The 16,451-nt window shown below is 34.8% G+C and overlaps 1 protein-coding gene across 2 annotated transcripts in view; it reads left to right on the plus strand.

Annotated features, from left to right (window-relative positions):
* LOC150104214 (CXXC motif containing zinc binding protein) overlaps positions 1 to 16,451 on the plus strand; it is a 122,294-nt gene that overhangs the window by 47,167 nt on the left and 58,676 nt on the right. For both annotated transcript variants that reach the window (XM_090396225.1, XM_090396226.1), the window contains exons 3-4: positions 517 to 573; positions 15,678 to 15,759. In XM_090396225.1, coding sequence (XP_090252351.1) covers positions 517 to 573; positions 15,678 to 15,759 — 139 coding nt within the window. The remainder of the gene's footprint in view (positions 1 to 516; positions 574 to 15,677; positions 15,760 to 16,451) is intronic.

A 16,451-nucleotide genomic window follows, 5' to 3' on the forward strand; every position in this document is an offset into this window, starting at 1 on the left:
TCTAGATGTATTGTTGTTGAGTTGGAGTATTTTCAAGTAGCTGACTCTTCATTGTTTGCCCTGGTTCCCTGATGAAAAGTGAGCACCATGTTTAACCAAGCAACACTCCAGCTGGCATGAAATTCAATTATGTTTTACCATCATTTAATTTAGTAAGCCAGTAAGATTGCAGTTTGGTTTGCTAATCCCAAATGGCCATTCCATCATTCATTCATTATCAAGGTAGATACCTGCTAACAGGGTGTGCCATAAGAAGGTGAGGTAGGAGCACTAATCATATCTCCACATCCTTTAAAGATTATATAAAGATCTTTGTATATAGCTTTTTAAGTGACCCTGAATTAAATATATATTGTTTAATTTGTATAATTATTCAATAAAAACATGATTATCAAAATCAATGTTGATTTTGATAATCATGTTAATCTTATCTCTAGGCTTCTAATAATTTTTTGATATTATTCATCAGTTATTTATACCAAACAACTGTTTATTTATTTATTTTTATTTATTTAGCTGAAATGCACAAACTGTGGAGAGGAGTTTGAGAAATGGCAATACATAAATGGCTTGGTAAGTTTTTTATTTGCAAAGTAAGTAATTATTACATTCTCTTCTGTTCCTTCTTCAAAATTAATCTAAATGTGAAGGTTATCTAGATTATCATGGTGATTAGGTTAAATAATATAACTGATAAATGGATGACAAGTTGCATATGCGTAATCAGTAATTAATATTATTGTTCTTCCTTCTTTCACAAATTTAGGCTATATGACCCGTTTCAGTCTTGTCATAGCATTTCACCGCTATACTTCTGTTTCTTTGAACTCTTTGGTGTGTAGTTCTTCATCTTCCAGGGTATTCTATCATGTTACACGCTTTATCCATTTGGTTTTATATTTTTCTTTTGTTCTAATTTTTGGTGTTTGGTTTAGTTATTTTCTTTTCTTTTTTGTCTACTTTTGTATAACTTTCTGTTTTTCTCATATATTTCATTTCTACTGCAGTGATTCTTTTATCTCTTCTGTTATTGTCCATTCTTCACTACTATACAATGTTGATTTTGATAAATTGTCGTATTCTTAGTCTGCTTTTTTCTGGTGATTATTGCTGGCCTTAGTATTTTGTTTATTATTCTGTTTACTTTTGGCAAATTTATTAATTTTCTTAGAAATGTCTATGAAAATTAGCCCAACTAATCAAAATTATTTTATTGTCTATTACTATTTTAGCTCAGATGGTCATTTTCCCTTTGAATGCTATAGTTTTAGTTTTTTCTTTAGAGAGAGAGAGAGAGATTGATGTGTTATATTCTTTTATTATTCAGTTCAGTTTGTATACAGCTTTTTTGTAGGTTGCCTCAGTTGTTCCAAATATCTAGTCACTTGCAAAGAGTAAGGTATCTAATGAGATTAAATTATTTTCTACTTGGATTCCTTCTTTGTTGGCTCATCTCTATTGTTTGACAATTTCATCCATATATAATCAAGCCTTTGTCTCATTTTTGAGACAAAGGCTTGATTATATATGGATGAAATTATAATTTACAATCCTATTAACTGTTCACTTATGTATAATACAACTCTAATGTTAGATTGCTTTCATATGGAAGGAAGGTTCTTCTCTTTTTGCCTTGTTTCCGATGAAAATCAACCACTTCTTGTGTGAAGGGATAGTGAGGGCATGGTTACTGAAATGACAGAGACTGATGTGAGCATTGAGGTAGATGAACTGGAGGTACTCAGTATATTGAACATATCAATATGAATTCAGCAGTGGGCCTGAATTATATGTCTGCTCATGGGATTTGAGAATGTGCAAGTGAACTGACAGTGCCTCTGACAAAAACAGAGCATTACATAAAAAACTGAGAAATTACTTAAGTCCATCACTTCTTGGCTGTCAGATACTGTTAAAAAACTTATACCCCATTACGCCAGTTCTCCTAGAATGTTCCTAAAGTACACAAAACAACATTGTTTGCTTCGGCTGATAGTTGAAGGAATAGACAGCCCTAATTATTACCTAACTAAGAAATTAGCATCAACACTCAAGGAATTGGTAGGTCATTTCCCCTCCTATATAAAGAACACACAACACTTTATAAACAAAATTAAAAACATAACACTTGGCAAAAATGATTTATTAGTCAGTTTTGACGTTTCTGCGTTTTTCACAAATGTCCCAATCAGTGACACAATTCTTCTCCTACAGAACAAATTTCCGCCGACATTATGGCTCTCTTTGTCCATGTACCAGGTTCCAGTTACTTTGTGTGGCAAAATAAATTTTACCTACAAATCTTTGAGCAAAGTGCTCTTTACTCTAAAACCTACAGTGTGGTTTAGATATGTTGACAATGTTTTCATTAGCTGGCCACACGGTCGACAAACTTTAAACACATTCTTCAGCCACCTGAACAAACAACATGAATGCATACAATTTACTATCGAAATTGAAAATCAGAATTAGCTCCCATTCCTGGATACACTGGTCACACATCTTTCCTCAGGCAGTCTTCCTTCATGGTTTACCAAACTGATACATACTGGCCAATATATACATGCTAACTCATATCACCACCCATCGCAAAAATTTGGAGTCACATTAACACCCTTAAAAACAGAGCTATAACAATTTGCTCTAATCAACAAACTCTTAAACAAGAACATCAATTTAAATCCTTAAACATCCATTTAAAGATTATTAGCAACACATTTATAAATAATAGCTATAACAAAAATACTACTAATCAAGTTCTTCATAAAACTTAATCAAAAAACAATATAGATTACAGCAAAACCATAGCCATCCCATACATTAGAGGGTTTATCAGAAAAAATCAATAGAATCCTACATGATTATAATCTCAATGCAACTTTTAAACCACCTATAAAATTAAAAAACATATTCAACTCTTCTAAGGATCCTCTCCTCCCATTGGCACATCCTGGAGTTTATTGCATCTACTGCACCTGCAACAAAAATGGTGGCATAAAAATTCCAAGAATTTGGATGGAACATATTCAGCTTACTTAGTATCTTGGACTTTAAGCAATTTTCAGCTTTTATTGGAATCTATTCCATACCAATTGGTTGAAATTTATAGTATAATCACAGTTTATTTATTTACTTATTTTTTCAAAAATTTTTTATTCATATATATATATATATATATATATATATATATATCAGTGACGTTGCATGCGCATTTTGGTTTGTTGTGCTGTCATGTGGGTTATGCAACCTGTGCTACAAATTTCACGTCAATTTGACCTTATGCATGGGCATGCATCCGCAGAATATTTTCCAGGGGGGGGGGGGGAAGCTTGGAGACAAATAATTACAATAATTACATCCATAAATGTCTTTTAACTTTTTTCTTTTTATGTAATTATTTGTTGATGTAAACTATAAATACATGATTTTCATTTTGTATCGATTTTAATGATCTTTAATTCTTGGAAAAAAAAATATTCAGAATAGTTTTTAGCACAGTTTCATATATAAAAAAAATTGACTGGCATATTTTATTAAAAATCAACTAATTAATTAATCCTAAATTAAATTATTTCAGTTTAAAAGCAAAAAAATCATAAAACTAACAAGTAAAATAATATTAAATTGCATATACTTACCTTTTAAAAATGTATTTTTCTGTTTAAATTTGTTTCACCATAAATTTACAATTCACACTTCACTTAGTAACTCACTAGACCCAGAGGGCAAACTAACCGGTCACTGTTCACAAATTAGAAAAACATGAACTAAAAACAGGAACACGTGTTTTATTGCTGCAGTAAAACACATGTTCTATGGCACCCCTGCTGTGGGCAGAAACAGGCCAATCCATAATAAAATTTTAAGACAGACAAAGCGTTCCAAGGGTCGAGGGTGTAAGATTATATATCTCAATCAATTTTACGATTATAATTTGTGAAATTTTTTAATCAATCCCACGGGGGGAGTGCCCCCCCCCCCCCCCGCAGATGCCAATGACCGTGTGATTGCATTTTATCGGTGTATGAAAGTTTTGAGAGGGCATAGCACATCAGCACTCATCTTAATTGGTCCAATATAGTTAATTGCAGGATAACTTTGAATACTTCTGCGTAGAGTGGGAGGAACAATCTACTTTAGGATTTATTAGAAAACAACAATGAAGGAGAACACTATATTTGGTTGGTATATTTGAAATAGTCAAAGATGGAAATATGTGAACCATCATTTATAAGACATGTGAGAATAGGAAAGAATAAGTGTGAGTAGAAACACTTTCATTAATGGTAAAGAATAATTAATAATTATAATTTGAATTTGTGATATGTATGTCCTATAAGTTGCTGGGTAGAACTAATAGCATGATCCTATAAATTCTAAACATGAATAAGTGAATTTATGATGGCATAATTAAAAAAAAAATATGAAGAGAGAGAGAGAGAGAGAGAGTATTGCAGGAGTAAATATGGTTTGATGGAGCAGCAAATCATCTCATAAAATTTGTTGCACATGTTTTGTGTATTTCTCTGGTTTGTATATATTTTGCTCCATTTTCCAAGAATTTTATTTTCTTTACTGAGACTCAGTATACATAACATCTGATCATTATCGGAATTATCCACACTTTTGGGAATCCTAACTTGATTAGTTTTTTTTTTTTTTTTTTTTTTTTTTTTTAGTATCAGTGGTGCTTCTGTCTTATCAATCTCACATATGCTGGTATTTTGTTGTAGATCAACAACATATTATAATGCACAGAATATTCATTTTTATTCAGGAATAGATGTATTTTACTCTCCGTTGTTTCCAAAGACTAGAATAAAAATGTCTCTATATACCTTTAAAAAACTTTGCAACCACAACAGATGCTATGCTGCACAAGCAAAAGAAAAAACAATTAGCATTTTTCTCCTAACATCCACTTTCAAATTTTCAGTTTCAGAAAACATGCGTAACAACTGTTTGTAATATACATTGGATACGAAAAGCGCTCAACTCATGACAAGTGACAACGTTCAATTGGATTGGTTGACACAGTAACCAATCACAGACACTAGGTGCTGAGTGAGCTCAAAATTTTAGCTCACCAGGCCCTTTAATTCTCAGCGGTTTAAAAATATTAGAAAGAATTTGACCCGCTGCCTCCTCTTTACATCTTTTCGAATGGCTCAAAGGTGTATTCATTTCGAAAACACACCCGCACTATTAACGCGAATGTGATGCAATGTTTACCCGGTGAAAAGTTCAATTTTATGTTCAAATATTATGTTCAATTTTAGTAATTGTGCGAAGTCTGCAAACAATTGGGGGGGCGGGTTTAATGGGAATAAATGCAAAAATATAATATGGGTGATACTGATATTTCGTGGATGAGCACTACACACCTAGCTCACCTGGAATATTCGCCCCTGATATATATATATATATATATATAATATATATATATAAACAAACAAACAAACAAACATGTTGCTCTCCAGCCCAATTTAATTTTGTAACCCAATAGATAATAATAATAATAGGTCTCTAGCTTTGATTTAGTAAAGGTTTTTCACCAGAGGTCAGGCTAGTAATTGTTGTAACGGTTGGTCAGTAACTTTAGCAAACTGTGTAGATTATAGTGCAGCTTGTTTCTCTGTATATAGTGTGATTACCTTGATATGAAGGTCGAAACGTCGAGTGTTCATTTTGGTTTATATTAAACTTAACTTTTGCTCTAACATGGTAGTTTTCTCCATAATTTTCCATAATGTATTACACTTCGTATCATACTGATGGTACTAATTTACAAGAAGTTGATAAGATAGGGGTTGATGGTGGATAGAGATTTGAAATTCAGAGGACATATTGCAAGAGTTGGCAAAATAACTCAGAAGGTTACTTGGATGCTGAAGAACACATTGACATGTAAAAATAGGGAGGTTATAAGGCTGTGATTAAGCCACACGTTTTGACTACTGAGCACAGATTTGGTTTCCTGCATTTTTTGGGGATCAGGAGATGGTAGAGAGGATTCAGAGATGAGTCACCAAACTGATGCTGGGCCTGCGGAATATTCCCTATGAGGATACGTTGAGGGTGTGTGGTTTGCAGACTTTAGCTCACAGTGTTCAAACCAATTTTAACTTATGGATCTGAGAGCTGCGTCAGAAGTAAAACACTTAACCAAAGACTAGAAACTGCAGATATGAGAGTCCCAAGAAAGATCAGGGGCACGAACAGGCGGAATTAATGGCAATATCATATTAAAAACGTGTATATTAGGAAAGAATTTGACATTGACAGCATCCAGTTAATGCATTAGCAGAGCTAATCTCACATGATATGGTCACTTAAACAGAATAGAAGAGGAAAGATTAGCAAAAAGTCTTCTCTGCCAGTTTGGCAGGAAAATGACCCAGAGGACGACCAAGATATAGGTGGGTTGATATGGTAAAAAGTGCCTTAGAAGATATCCTAGGGGAGTGGTGGCTCAGGACCACTTTAGTGGACTTTTCACATCCACACAAAATCACATCAGCAGGAGCCAGGCCAAGAGATGATACCAAGGGGTTGAAGTAATGAAGAAGTCATATGTTATCCATATAGAAGTAGTCAGAAGGTTTCGCATCTTATTATCAAAATACTCTGGATTAGAGATAGATGTTGAAAGTATTTTTCACTTGGTTATACAGTTAATTAAATATGCTAAATTCTATTCTTGGTTTAATCCTTTCTCCAAGTGTAAGCAGACAGTGTTTTGTGGAGTGTCTTCACAATTGGGCTACTTGTGTATATAGTCTAATGACTTCACATTAATCATTAATTTCAACATCTATCCCAGTATTTCAAAATATCTAAAACAATTCTACAGACCACTAAGTTATGTAATTTTATGTAATTGGAAGTAAACAATTAAAAGTGTATCATCCTTGAACAAAGTTTTAATTTTTATTAAACAAATAAATAATATGATATACAAGAAAACCTTGTTTAATGCGAATTTGATATCCACGGTAATCAGTTAGCATGATTGAGTGAAATTATATTATTTCTTGCTCTTAGCGAGTGATTAATCAGTTAATGTGATTTTTTTACAATATGCGGAATTTTTTGTCACCAATGTGCAGCGAATGGAAAAGCTGGAGGTCATTAAGAGACATGAAAGATGCAGTGAGTCTACAGTTTGGTCTATATTAAATAAGAGCAAATAATAAAAAGAACAAGGAAAGTTGCTACTGGTTCTTTAAGCATTTAGATCACCCAAAATAGAAGCTATTTAATGATCGAGATGGAGCATCTTCCATCACTCTGGATTGAGGATTATAATCAAAAAAATAATACTTTTAGTACAGGGAAAAATTCAGAAAAAAGCTCAATATCTTTACCTCATTGAAAGAGATCAAATTTCAAGAGGAATGTGAAAGCTTTACTGCGAGTTTTGGATGGTTTGACCTTTTTAAAAATTGAGCTAGACTACAAAACGTAAGAGTAACTGGGGAATCTGCTAGTGCTGATAAAGATTCTGCAGCCAGGTTTCCTGAAGAATTGCAAAGCATAATTTAGGAGGGTGATTATGATGATCGGCAAATATTCAACGCTGATGAAACTGGTCTCTTTTGGAAGCTTATGCCAATAAAAACTTTCCTAGCTAAAACTGAAGCATCTCAGCCAGGATACAAAGTATCTAAAGATCGTCATTTATTTTTATTTTTATGCTTTTACTAGGAAGCAACGCATAGGCTTTGAACTCAAGCTTATGTTAAATTTATCATGCTCAAAATCTAACATTATTGAAGAAATTAGCAATTGGAAAAGAACTTGGATTTAATGAACTGGATAATAACAGAGATGTGCAGTGACCTTCTCGCTATGAAGAGCTTCTCTTGGAGAAATGTAAGTCTCGAGAAACCAAGAAACCTGTATGTTCATTTGTTTACATGACTGCTTGGATGAAAATGTGCTTTATCCAAGAATCATACATTATGGAGGAAGGACAGATCTTCATAGACATTGGCCAGCATGCATGTACAGTATCCCTGCTGTGCAGCGTAATCCATTTCTGTTAAACACTGACCTACCTGAATGATGTACGAAAAGGCATCCAGCTGCTTAAGGATTCTCTGTAGTGACTGTCTCGGTATCCCAAGTTTTACCTCTGTTTTGGCATTGATTGCGTTTTGGAAACTAACACTTGCTCCAGCACAAGCCCGTGATTCTCATTTGTGTTAACAGTTTGTAGTCTCCCTGAATGCCCTTTGCATTGTGGCAGAACACGCTGTATATCAGAACCTCTCGATTAAGGCAATGGTGACAACCGTTGCTGGGAGCATGTTTAGAGAAATGACAAACAAACTGCTCGCAAACATGTTGTAGGCCTGGAACTATTTGCTCTATCAACTCCATATGAATGAAAATAATGCTCAACAATAAATGTCTTTTCTTCCAACGTCAACTTCATTGCTACAGCTAAATGTAATGCCATAGACTCTACACATGCTTTCTATCAATGTACATGCAGTCAAACAGCATATCTCAGTGTGTACTGAAGGGGGGGGAGTATTGAAATTCAGTACTTTTTTTTTTGCATCATACCGTATTTTGTCCTATTGCCCAAACCAGGTAGCCTCCAATATGAACCATTTTTCCTGAAATCTACAGTCTTCCTTATCTTCTAATTTTATTGGTTGAAGTTCTTCAGCTATCATTAATAATATCCTTCCTCCTGCCATATTTACTCTTCGTTTTCTGAAAATACAGTATTTGTTACAAGATGAATTCTAAAATGTTTGGACACTTGACATTTCTTTTTAATATACCCTATTATGAAGCTATATTCAATAAATCCATTTACTGACTTCAAAAACTTCATAGTACTAGTACAGTATCAATATGACATGAAATGTCAAGGATTTGGGTCAGTTACTGATAATATAATTATTAAATACTTAAAGAATTGACAGCGTATACATCATCATCATCAAATTCCTGCCATGTACCCTCAAGGGCTACATGAAAAAAATTACATCATTATTAACTTCCTATCTACAATTTTCCTCCAAATCAGTCTGTTACTTGTCACGACTCCAACATTATCAGATCTTATATTTCTATCGTCTAAGGCACTTTGTACCGTATCAATCCACCTATATCTTGGTCTTCCTCTTGGTTGTTTGGCTGCCAACCTAGCAGAGAACACTTGTTTTGCTAATCTTTCCTCACCCATTCTGTTTAAGTGACCATACCACTTGAGATTAGCTCTGCTAACACATTCCTGGATGCTGACAATGTCAAGTTCTTTCCTAATATCCTCGTTTTTAATATGATATTGCCATTGATGCCATCTGTTCACACCTATAATCTTTCTCATGACTCTCATATCTGCGGTCTCTAGTCTTTCGTCAAGTGTTTTACTTCTGACCCAGCTCTCAGATCCATAAGTTAAAACTGGTTTGAACACTGTCTTGTATGCAGCTAATTTAGTATTCCGACTAATTTCTCTCTTATTCCATATGAATTTATTCAATTGACTTCCCGCCATACCAGCTTTGCTGATTCTGTTGTCTATTTCCATATTTAATTTAACATCTTCAGTAAAAATCGTGCCTAAGTAGCTGAAATGTTTTACTTGTTCCACAAGTTCTCCATTCACAACACAGTTGACATTTTCAATGATTCTGCCTATTTTCATTGTCTTTGTCTTTTTATTGCTGACCTTCATACCATATCTATTACAACAGTTATTCAATTTAGTCAGGGAATCTTGCAGACTTATAGCGGATTTATTTAGAAGTATAACATCATCCGCATAAAGCAAAGATCTGACATTAACATCTCCAATTCTGATATCATGTTTAATACCACTTTCCTTCATAATTTGATCCATATAGATAATGAATAACAGAGGGGATAATGTATATTCTTGTCTCACACCAGATTTAACATTAAACCATCTTCCTGTACTTCTTTCAATTCTAACTGCTGACTTACAACTCAAATAAAGACTAAGTATTGCTTCATATAATGCCTCATTGACACCATATAACTGCAGCGTATTGAATAGCTTCTCCCTTGGCACCATGGCGTATGCCTTTTCCAAATCGACAAAACTTAAATACAGATCTTTGTTATATTCCCATGCTTTCTCGACTATTTGTCGTAAAATAAAGATCTGATCCTGACAGCCTCTATTTGGCCTGAATCCAGCTCTTCACCAAGCTTTTCTTCCACAATTCTTCTCAACCATACTTGCATAGATCTTGCCAGGAACACTCAGTAGGGAAATACCTCTGTAATTCTCACATTCAGTTTTATTTTCCTTTTTATATATGGATACTGTGAGAGCTCTACTCCAATCATCGGGAATTCGTCCCTCTGTGCAGGCTTTCTGAACTGTGCAGTGCAGACACTGTAAGACTCTTATACCACCATACTTCAGCATTTCTGGTCGAATATTATCTACTCCAGCTGCCTTTCCACATTTCAAGCCTTTGATGGCTTTTTCTACTTCAAGTATGGATATGTATTCCTGACTGCATGCCTGGGCAGTTTTTTACCACTATGCTGTCATCACTGCTTGTTTCATTTAGCATATTTTGAAAGTAATTACTCCATACTTCAAGGATATCTTTTTCTCTCGTTTTCATGTCACCTTTGTCATCTCTAACTCCTTTTACAGCACTCTTTCCTCCATTCCTAAGCTTCTTCAACAACCTCCAGAATATTTTGCCACCTTCTTTACAGTGTATACTAGAAATATAAATTAAATTAATATGAATAACATACTTTCCAATATTTTGGCAACGTCACGTTGCCATCTTCATGTTTCCCAAATTTGGGGCAGTCTCATGCATCCAAATTTGTTGAGGTTTGGCATGTTCCTAAGGGCTGAGGCTGATTTCATGAATAGTCTTTCATATTTGAACTTGCTGTGGTGTATTACTGTGGCTTTCTTCCACATTATTCTGTGTTGAGTATCCAGAGCATGGTCTGCAAGCCCAGAGTGGCTGTACTGGTGAAATCGGATGTAGTCCTTGTGTTCTGAGATTCTGATATTTGCTGTCCTGCCTGTTTGGCCAAAGTAAGAAAGTAGGAAATATTGGAAAGTATATATTAAAGTTTGATTTAATTTATATTTCTAGTATACGCTGTCAATTCCTTAAGTAACTTAATAATCATGTTTAACCAGAGTATAAGCCTTTCTACAAGAATTACTGGTAATATAGTGAAAGAAAAATTAGCTAAGAATATCAAAGACTTCAGTAGAGAGTCTCTTTTAGATGACAGAAACTTGTTCTTTATATGTGACATTCAAAAAAAAAAAAAATTGAAGAGGCATTTGTGTACATTTCCTGTGCAAAACTTAACTGCATATAGTTTAATAGCTGAGAGAGTGAAATGAAGTAGTTCTTGTCATGGAAGACTGGTAATTGGTTAGGGAAGTGGAATAGAAGTAACATGTAACACTGAAGAAAAAAAAAAGCAGCAAAATTAGAGACATGTCAGATCTTACAAATTATTACACATCATTTGAATTTGGCTATTGTAAATTCTATCAAAGCTGTTCTCTTTGCTACTGAAATTGAAGTGGTTGTTATTTATACACGTGCACACACACACACACACACACACACACACACACACACACACACACACACACACACACACACACACACACACACACACACACACACACACACACACACACACACACACACACACACACACACACTTTGCCAAAGTTTATACTACTATGAGGTGAGTAAATTTATTTTATTTTTTCATGACTATTACATTTAAGTGGTATTTCTGGAGGCGTGCCTTAAAATACTGTTTACATGTTTGAGGCGGTGCGCCAAAATCTTCTCTAATTCAGAGGAGAGTTCTGACTGATAGATGATCCATCTCTCACTCTGCCCAGCATTCTTTTATAGTTCAGCTGCAAACTCATTGAACTTGCTTCTCTTCCTCTTTTATTCCACCTGCTTGCATTCTCTGGAACAGCTTTCAGCAGTGTTTACCAACAACCAATCTCTGACTTTTCACGAAATGTCACTAGGTTTCTTCTTTCTCAAACTTTGCATACACCATGCGCATGACCAAAGGATGAATTTCCAATCTCTATGCAAGGTAGTATCTGCACACATTACAAAATAATTAAGTTCTTTCATTGCATAATTATGCTGTCTGTTAAAATTAAATAATGTAATATGTAGTATTAGGTAACTTAACAAAAATGTTAAAACAATGTTTACAACAAAATAACTATTTCAGTGAATTTTTTTTTTTTTTTAATGTGCTAGGCCTATAGTACATTGGTACCATGAGTGGGTACAATGTACTATAAGCATGGTTGTCAGTCCTATTCTCCGCCATCATCTCTACTGAGGGTTGGCAAGAATCTGAGATAATTGCAGTTCCAAAGCCAGGGAAAGACCCCAGCTCCATTGGAAACCTTCTCCCAATTATCCTCCTATGCTCAACCTACTAGCTACTGGAAAGAGTCATACTGCTCATCGAGACTCCTCTCCGCATAGAGGAAGCTGATTTTAGGCTTGGAAGAAACTGTTGTGATCAAGTGTTGGCTTTAACAATTCAAATTGAAGCTGGCCTCCAAAAGAAATTAAAATCTGGAGCTGTCTTCATTGACTTGACATCAGCCTATGATACAGTCTGGATCAGAGGCTCGCTCTCAAAGCTCAGTTTCACCATTAAATGTTAAAATAGCTTTACACTTCCTAGAATCCATGCTCACAAACAGAAAATTCTGGTCCTTATTGGGGGAAGGAAAAGCAGACCAAAGCAACTGGGGCAAACCATTCTTTTAGAATGGCTTGCTCCAATTGTTTTGACTCCAACTCTCTCGAACATCTATATCTCTGACCTTCCCTCAACAAGAACAAGCAAATATATTAATGCTAATAATATGGTGATACTTCACCAATATCACCATATTATTAGTATCAATATATCACTGGAGGAATACCTTAAACACAGATTTGGAGATTGTTGAGAAATATTTCGAGCGGTGGCACTTAAAGCCAAACACTACCAAAACAGTGTCTACACCTTTCCATCTTAACAACAAGGAGGCAAACCGCCAACTCAATCTGATTTTCTATGTCAGCCCAGTCAAGCATGATCCTCATCTGCAATACCTAGGCGTGAGCCTGGATAGAAGTCTGACCTACACAAACCACATTTGTAAAGTAAAAAACTAAATAAAAATGAGAAACATCATCTCAAGTCTAAGTGGAACCAGCTGGAGTTGCACAGCCGAGGTACTTAAGATCTCGGGCCTTGCCCTTGTTTACTCTGCTGCAGAATGCTGTTCACCAGTCTGGGAAAGACGTGCTCACACAAACATTATTAACTTCTAACAAACATGAACATAAGCATGTACACAATTAGTGGGACCTTGAAATATACCCCTCTGTTGTGGCTACCAGTGCTTTCCAATATAGCCCCACCAAATATATGATGATTACATACTTCACTAAAATAACTGGAGAAAATCACAAATAACTGCCTACTCCCTCCCCACTCAACCTTTATAAATTCCTCTAGAACCCAGCTGAAGTTAAGGTACCCATTTTGGGACATAACCAGAGTTTTCTTTTCTGGCCCAACACCTTCAACTCATGACATGTGGAGCCAACACTGGATTATGAACTTGCCAACAAGTGGCTCTCTTGTGAAATACCCCTGTACCACCAGTCTGGCTTCATCCTTCCTAGAAGACTATGGGCAGCTATCAACAAAATCAGGGTAAACCAGGACAGATGTGGCTACCTCCTACAAAAATGGAATATGGCAAATAGCCCTTACTCTGACTGCACCCATATCCTACAGACTATCAAACATATCATCAATGATATGTTTGATAGTCTGTATTTAATTTGTCTGTATATATAATTTCCATTGCAACCTGTAGAAGATGCATGAAGTGCCAAAGGAAGCTTTAGATTGGCTTTCAACATTGGACATCACACTGTAAGTGAACTCTGCCATAAGCCTACCTATCATGAGGGGGGGGGGGGTTAAGGATTTTTTTGTTTTTTCTGTCTTTATTAATTTTATAATTTTTTTTGTATTTTTATTTATTTTTTTATGTAATCTGGAAATCCTGTTCTAAAGATCAAACATGGAACTTTTTCAAGACACTTCAGGCCTCCAGTAAGTGGGGCAGTGGTTTTGCACCAGGCAATGAAATTCATCTTCCATCTAAAATTATTATTGTGTAATGATCTCCATGGGGTCAGAAGACTCTCATGTGAGATCCATGCTTACGTTTATACATGCACACATCTATCATACCTCTCCTTAAACTCATTCATTGTCAGGGCCCTCACAACTAATTTTGGCAGTCCATTCCACTCACTCACCACTCTTCAAGCAAAAAAAAAAAAAATAGTCCACACACCCTTACTAAGCACACTCTTACATAACTTCCAGGAGTGACTTCTAGTTCCTCTCTATCCATCATGTATTAAAAAATTTCTTTTGTGTCAGTTCCTATAGAATCCATTTAATAACTTAAGTTTCTAAAAATGTCCTTTCTTTTTCCACCTATGAAGTCAACTTTGCAACCTACACACTTTCAACCTATCCTCATAGAAAGCATTCCACAGACCAGTCATTAGCTTGGTCATTCGTCTCTAAATCCTTTCCACAACCTCCTGATCCCCAAGAAACCTAGGTGACCAAATCTGTGCATGCACAGTAGTCAACATGTGGCCAAATCATAGCCATATAAAGAGGGTTAATAACCTTCCTACCTGTTATTTGTTAGTGCAGTTTTCAACATCCAAGTAATTATGAAAACATTCTAAAATGATAACAGTGAATTTTTTTTTTTTTTTTTTTTTTTTTTTTTTTTTTTTCCAGTGAACTGTTTTTGATAAATTTTAAGAGTGAGAGAAGTTATGAAATATATATTGGTCAGGCCAGATAAGCTAAGTTGGAGTATGAAAAGAAATTGGCTGCACAGGATAAAGGCAACCCAAAAGAATTTTATTGTTATACTGCCCATGAAAAAAAGAATGAACATTGAATTCAACTTGGGTATCTCTTCTGGGTCTGGCTTCCAGTGATGACATTTATTAATGTTCATCTTTGGTTGGTTTGTTGCTTGCTTACTCCCTGGGTAGTAGAGAGGCTCGGCTCAGTGGTAGATTTTTGCTTGTCATTGAGTGGAACCACTGCTGCGTTTCCTGTCCTGGAGTCATTCAGGTCATTAGTGATGAGTTTAGTAGTGATCCTTTAGGGTCACTCAGTGGTATTTAGGGTGATCTTGTAGATCATTCAGATTTTTTGGATAGGTATTCCCACACTTTAACTACCTCAATAATAGTCTGAAAACTGGTCTGGATAGTGACCTTTCCATAATGCAATAGCATTATACACACTGAAAGGAGGTGTGCTTGCCATTATGGAATACTAAGACAATTGATGTGAGGTCATTAGCCTCTATATACAAGTAGGCCAGTTGTGAAGATACTTCATGCATGTGCAAACTTTGTTAGCTTACACTTGAATAAAGGATTAACCCAAGAATATAATTTAGCATCTTTAATTTATATATTTAGAGATATTAATGCAGGATTGTCAAATCAACTTCATAATATTAGTTTAATACTTTTAAATAATAGTTTTTTTTTTTTATACAGTCAGCAAAATATGTATTTTTTACTTTCTAGATTACTGTTCCTTTGAAAGGTAGTCGAGGGGAAGCAAATTTGGTTAGTAAATGTAAATTGTGTTCAAGAGAAAATTCTCTTGGTAAGATACAGTTTACTGATATCTATTTGACTTTATTTTTGAAGTTGATCTTCATATTATGGATGCTTATCTTGATTTTTGTTATTAAAAAATGCAATTGTTATTGTAACTTTCATTGTTAAACATGAAAAAGATGACAAAGAATAAATCGGTCACATTTTGGGGTTTATTTTAATAACTATAATTTATTTATCACCTTATAACTATACGGTAATCTTCATAACATGCAGCTTACAAACTACTTGCAACTCCAGGCTGTTGGCCTTCTGATGACATGATTTATGAGGGACATTCTGAAAGTAAAGATTCCTTCTGTTAGTGTTCCACATAAAAGAAATATGTCAAAGAAATAAATATAAAAGATAGTTTGAAGTATCTTGCTTTCTTTACATGCACCGTTTCTCAACACCAGTTCTACCCCCTTTTAATACTTTTTTCACTGCATTTCCCCCTCCCTCTCCTTTTAAGCTTTTAATTCTCTCTATACAATCATTTTTTCACATCTGCTTTGATCTCGTCATTTTAAAAACTGAAGACATCAATTTCTAAATTGATATAGCTTCAATTCATAAAATAACTAAAGTCTAATTCCAAATGTAGGCTGTACAGAAGGTGTTCCATAACTGCAAATCTGATCTCTTTAATAGCCATTGAATGGATTTGGATGAAATGGGTAAAAGCTAGGTCTTATC

The sequence above is a fragment of the Typopeltis vanoorti genome, chromosome 8 (assembly GCF_054136105.1).
Source record: "Typopeltis vanoorti isolate ZY-2024b chromosome 8, IOZ_Tvanoo_1.0, whole genome shotgun sequence".
Taxonomy (NCBI): domain Eukaryota; kingdom Metazoa; phylum Arthropoda; class Arachnida; order Uropygi; family Thelyphonidae; genus Typopeltis; species Typopeltis vanoorti.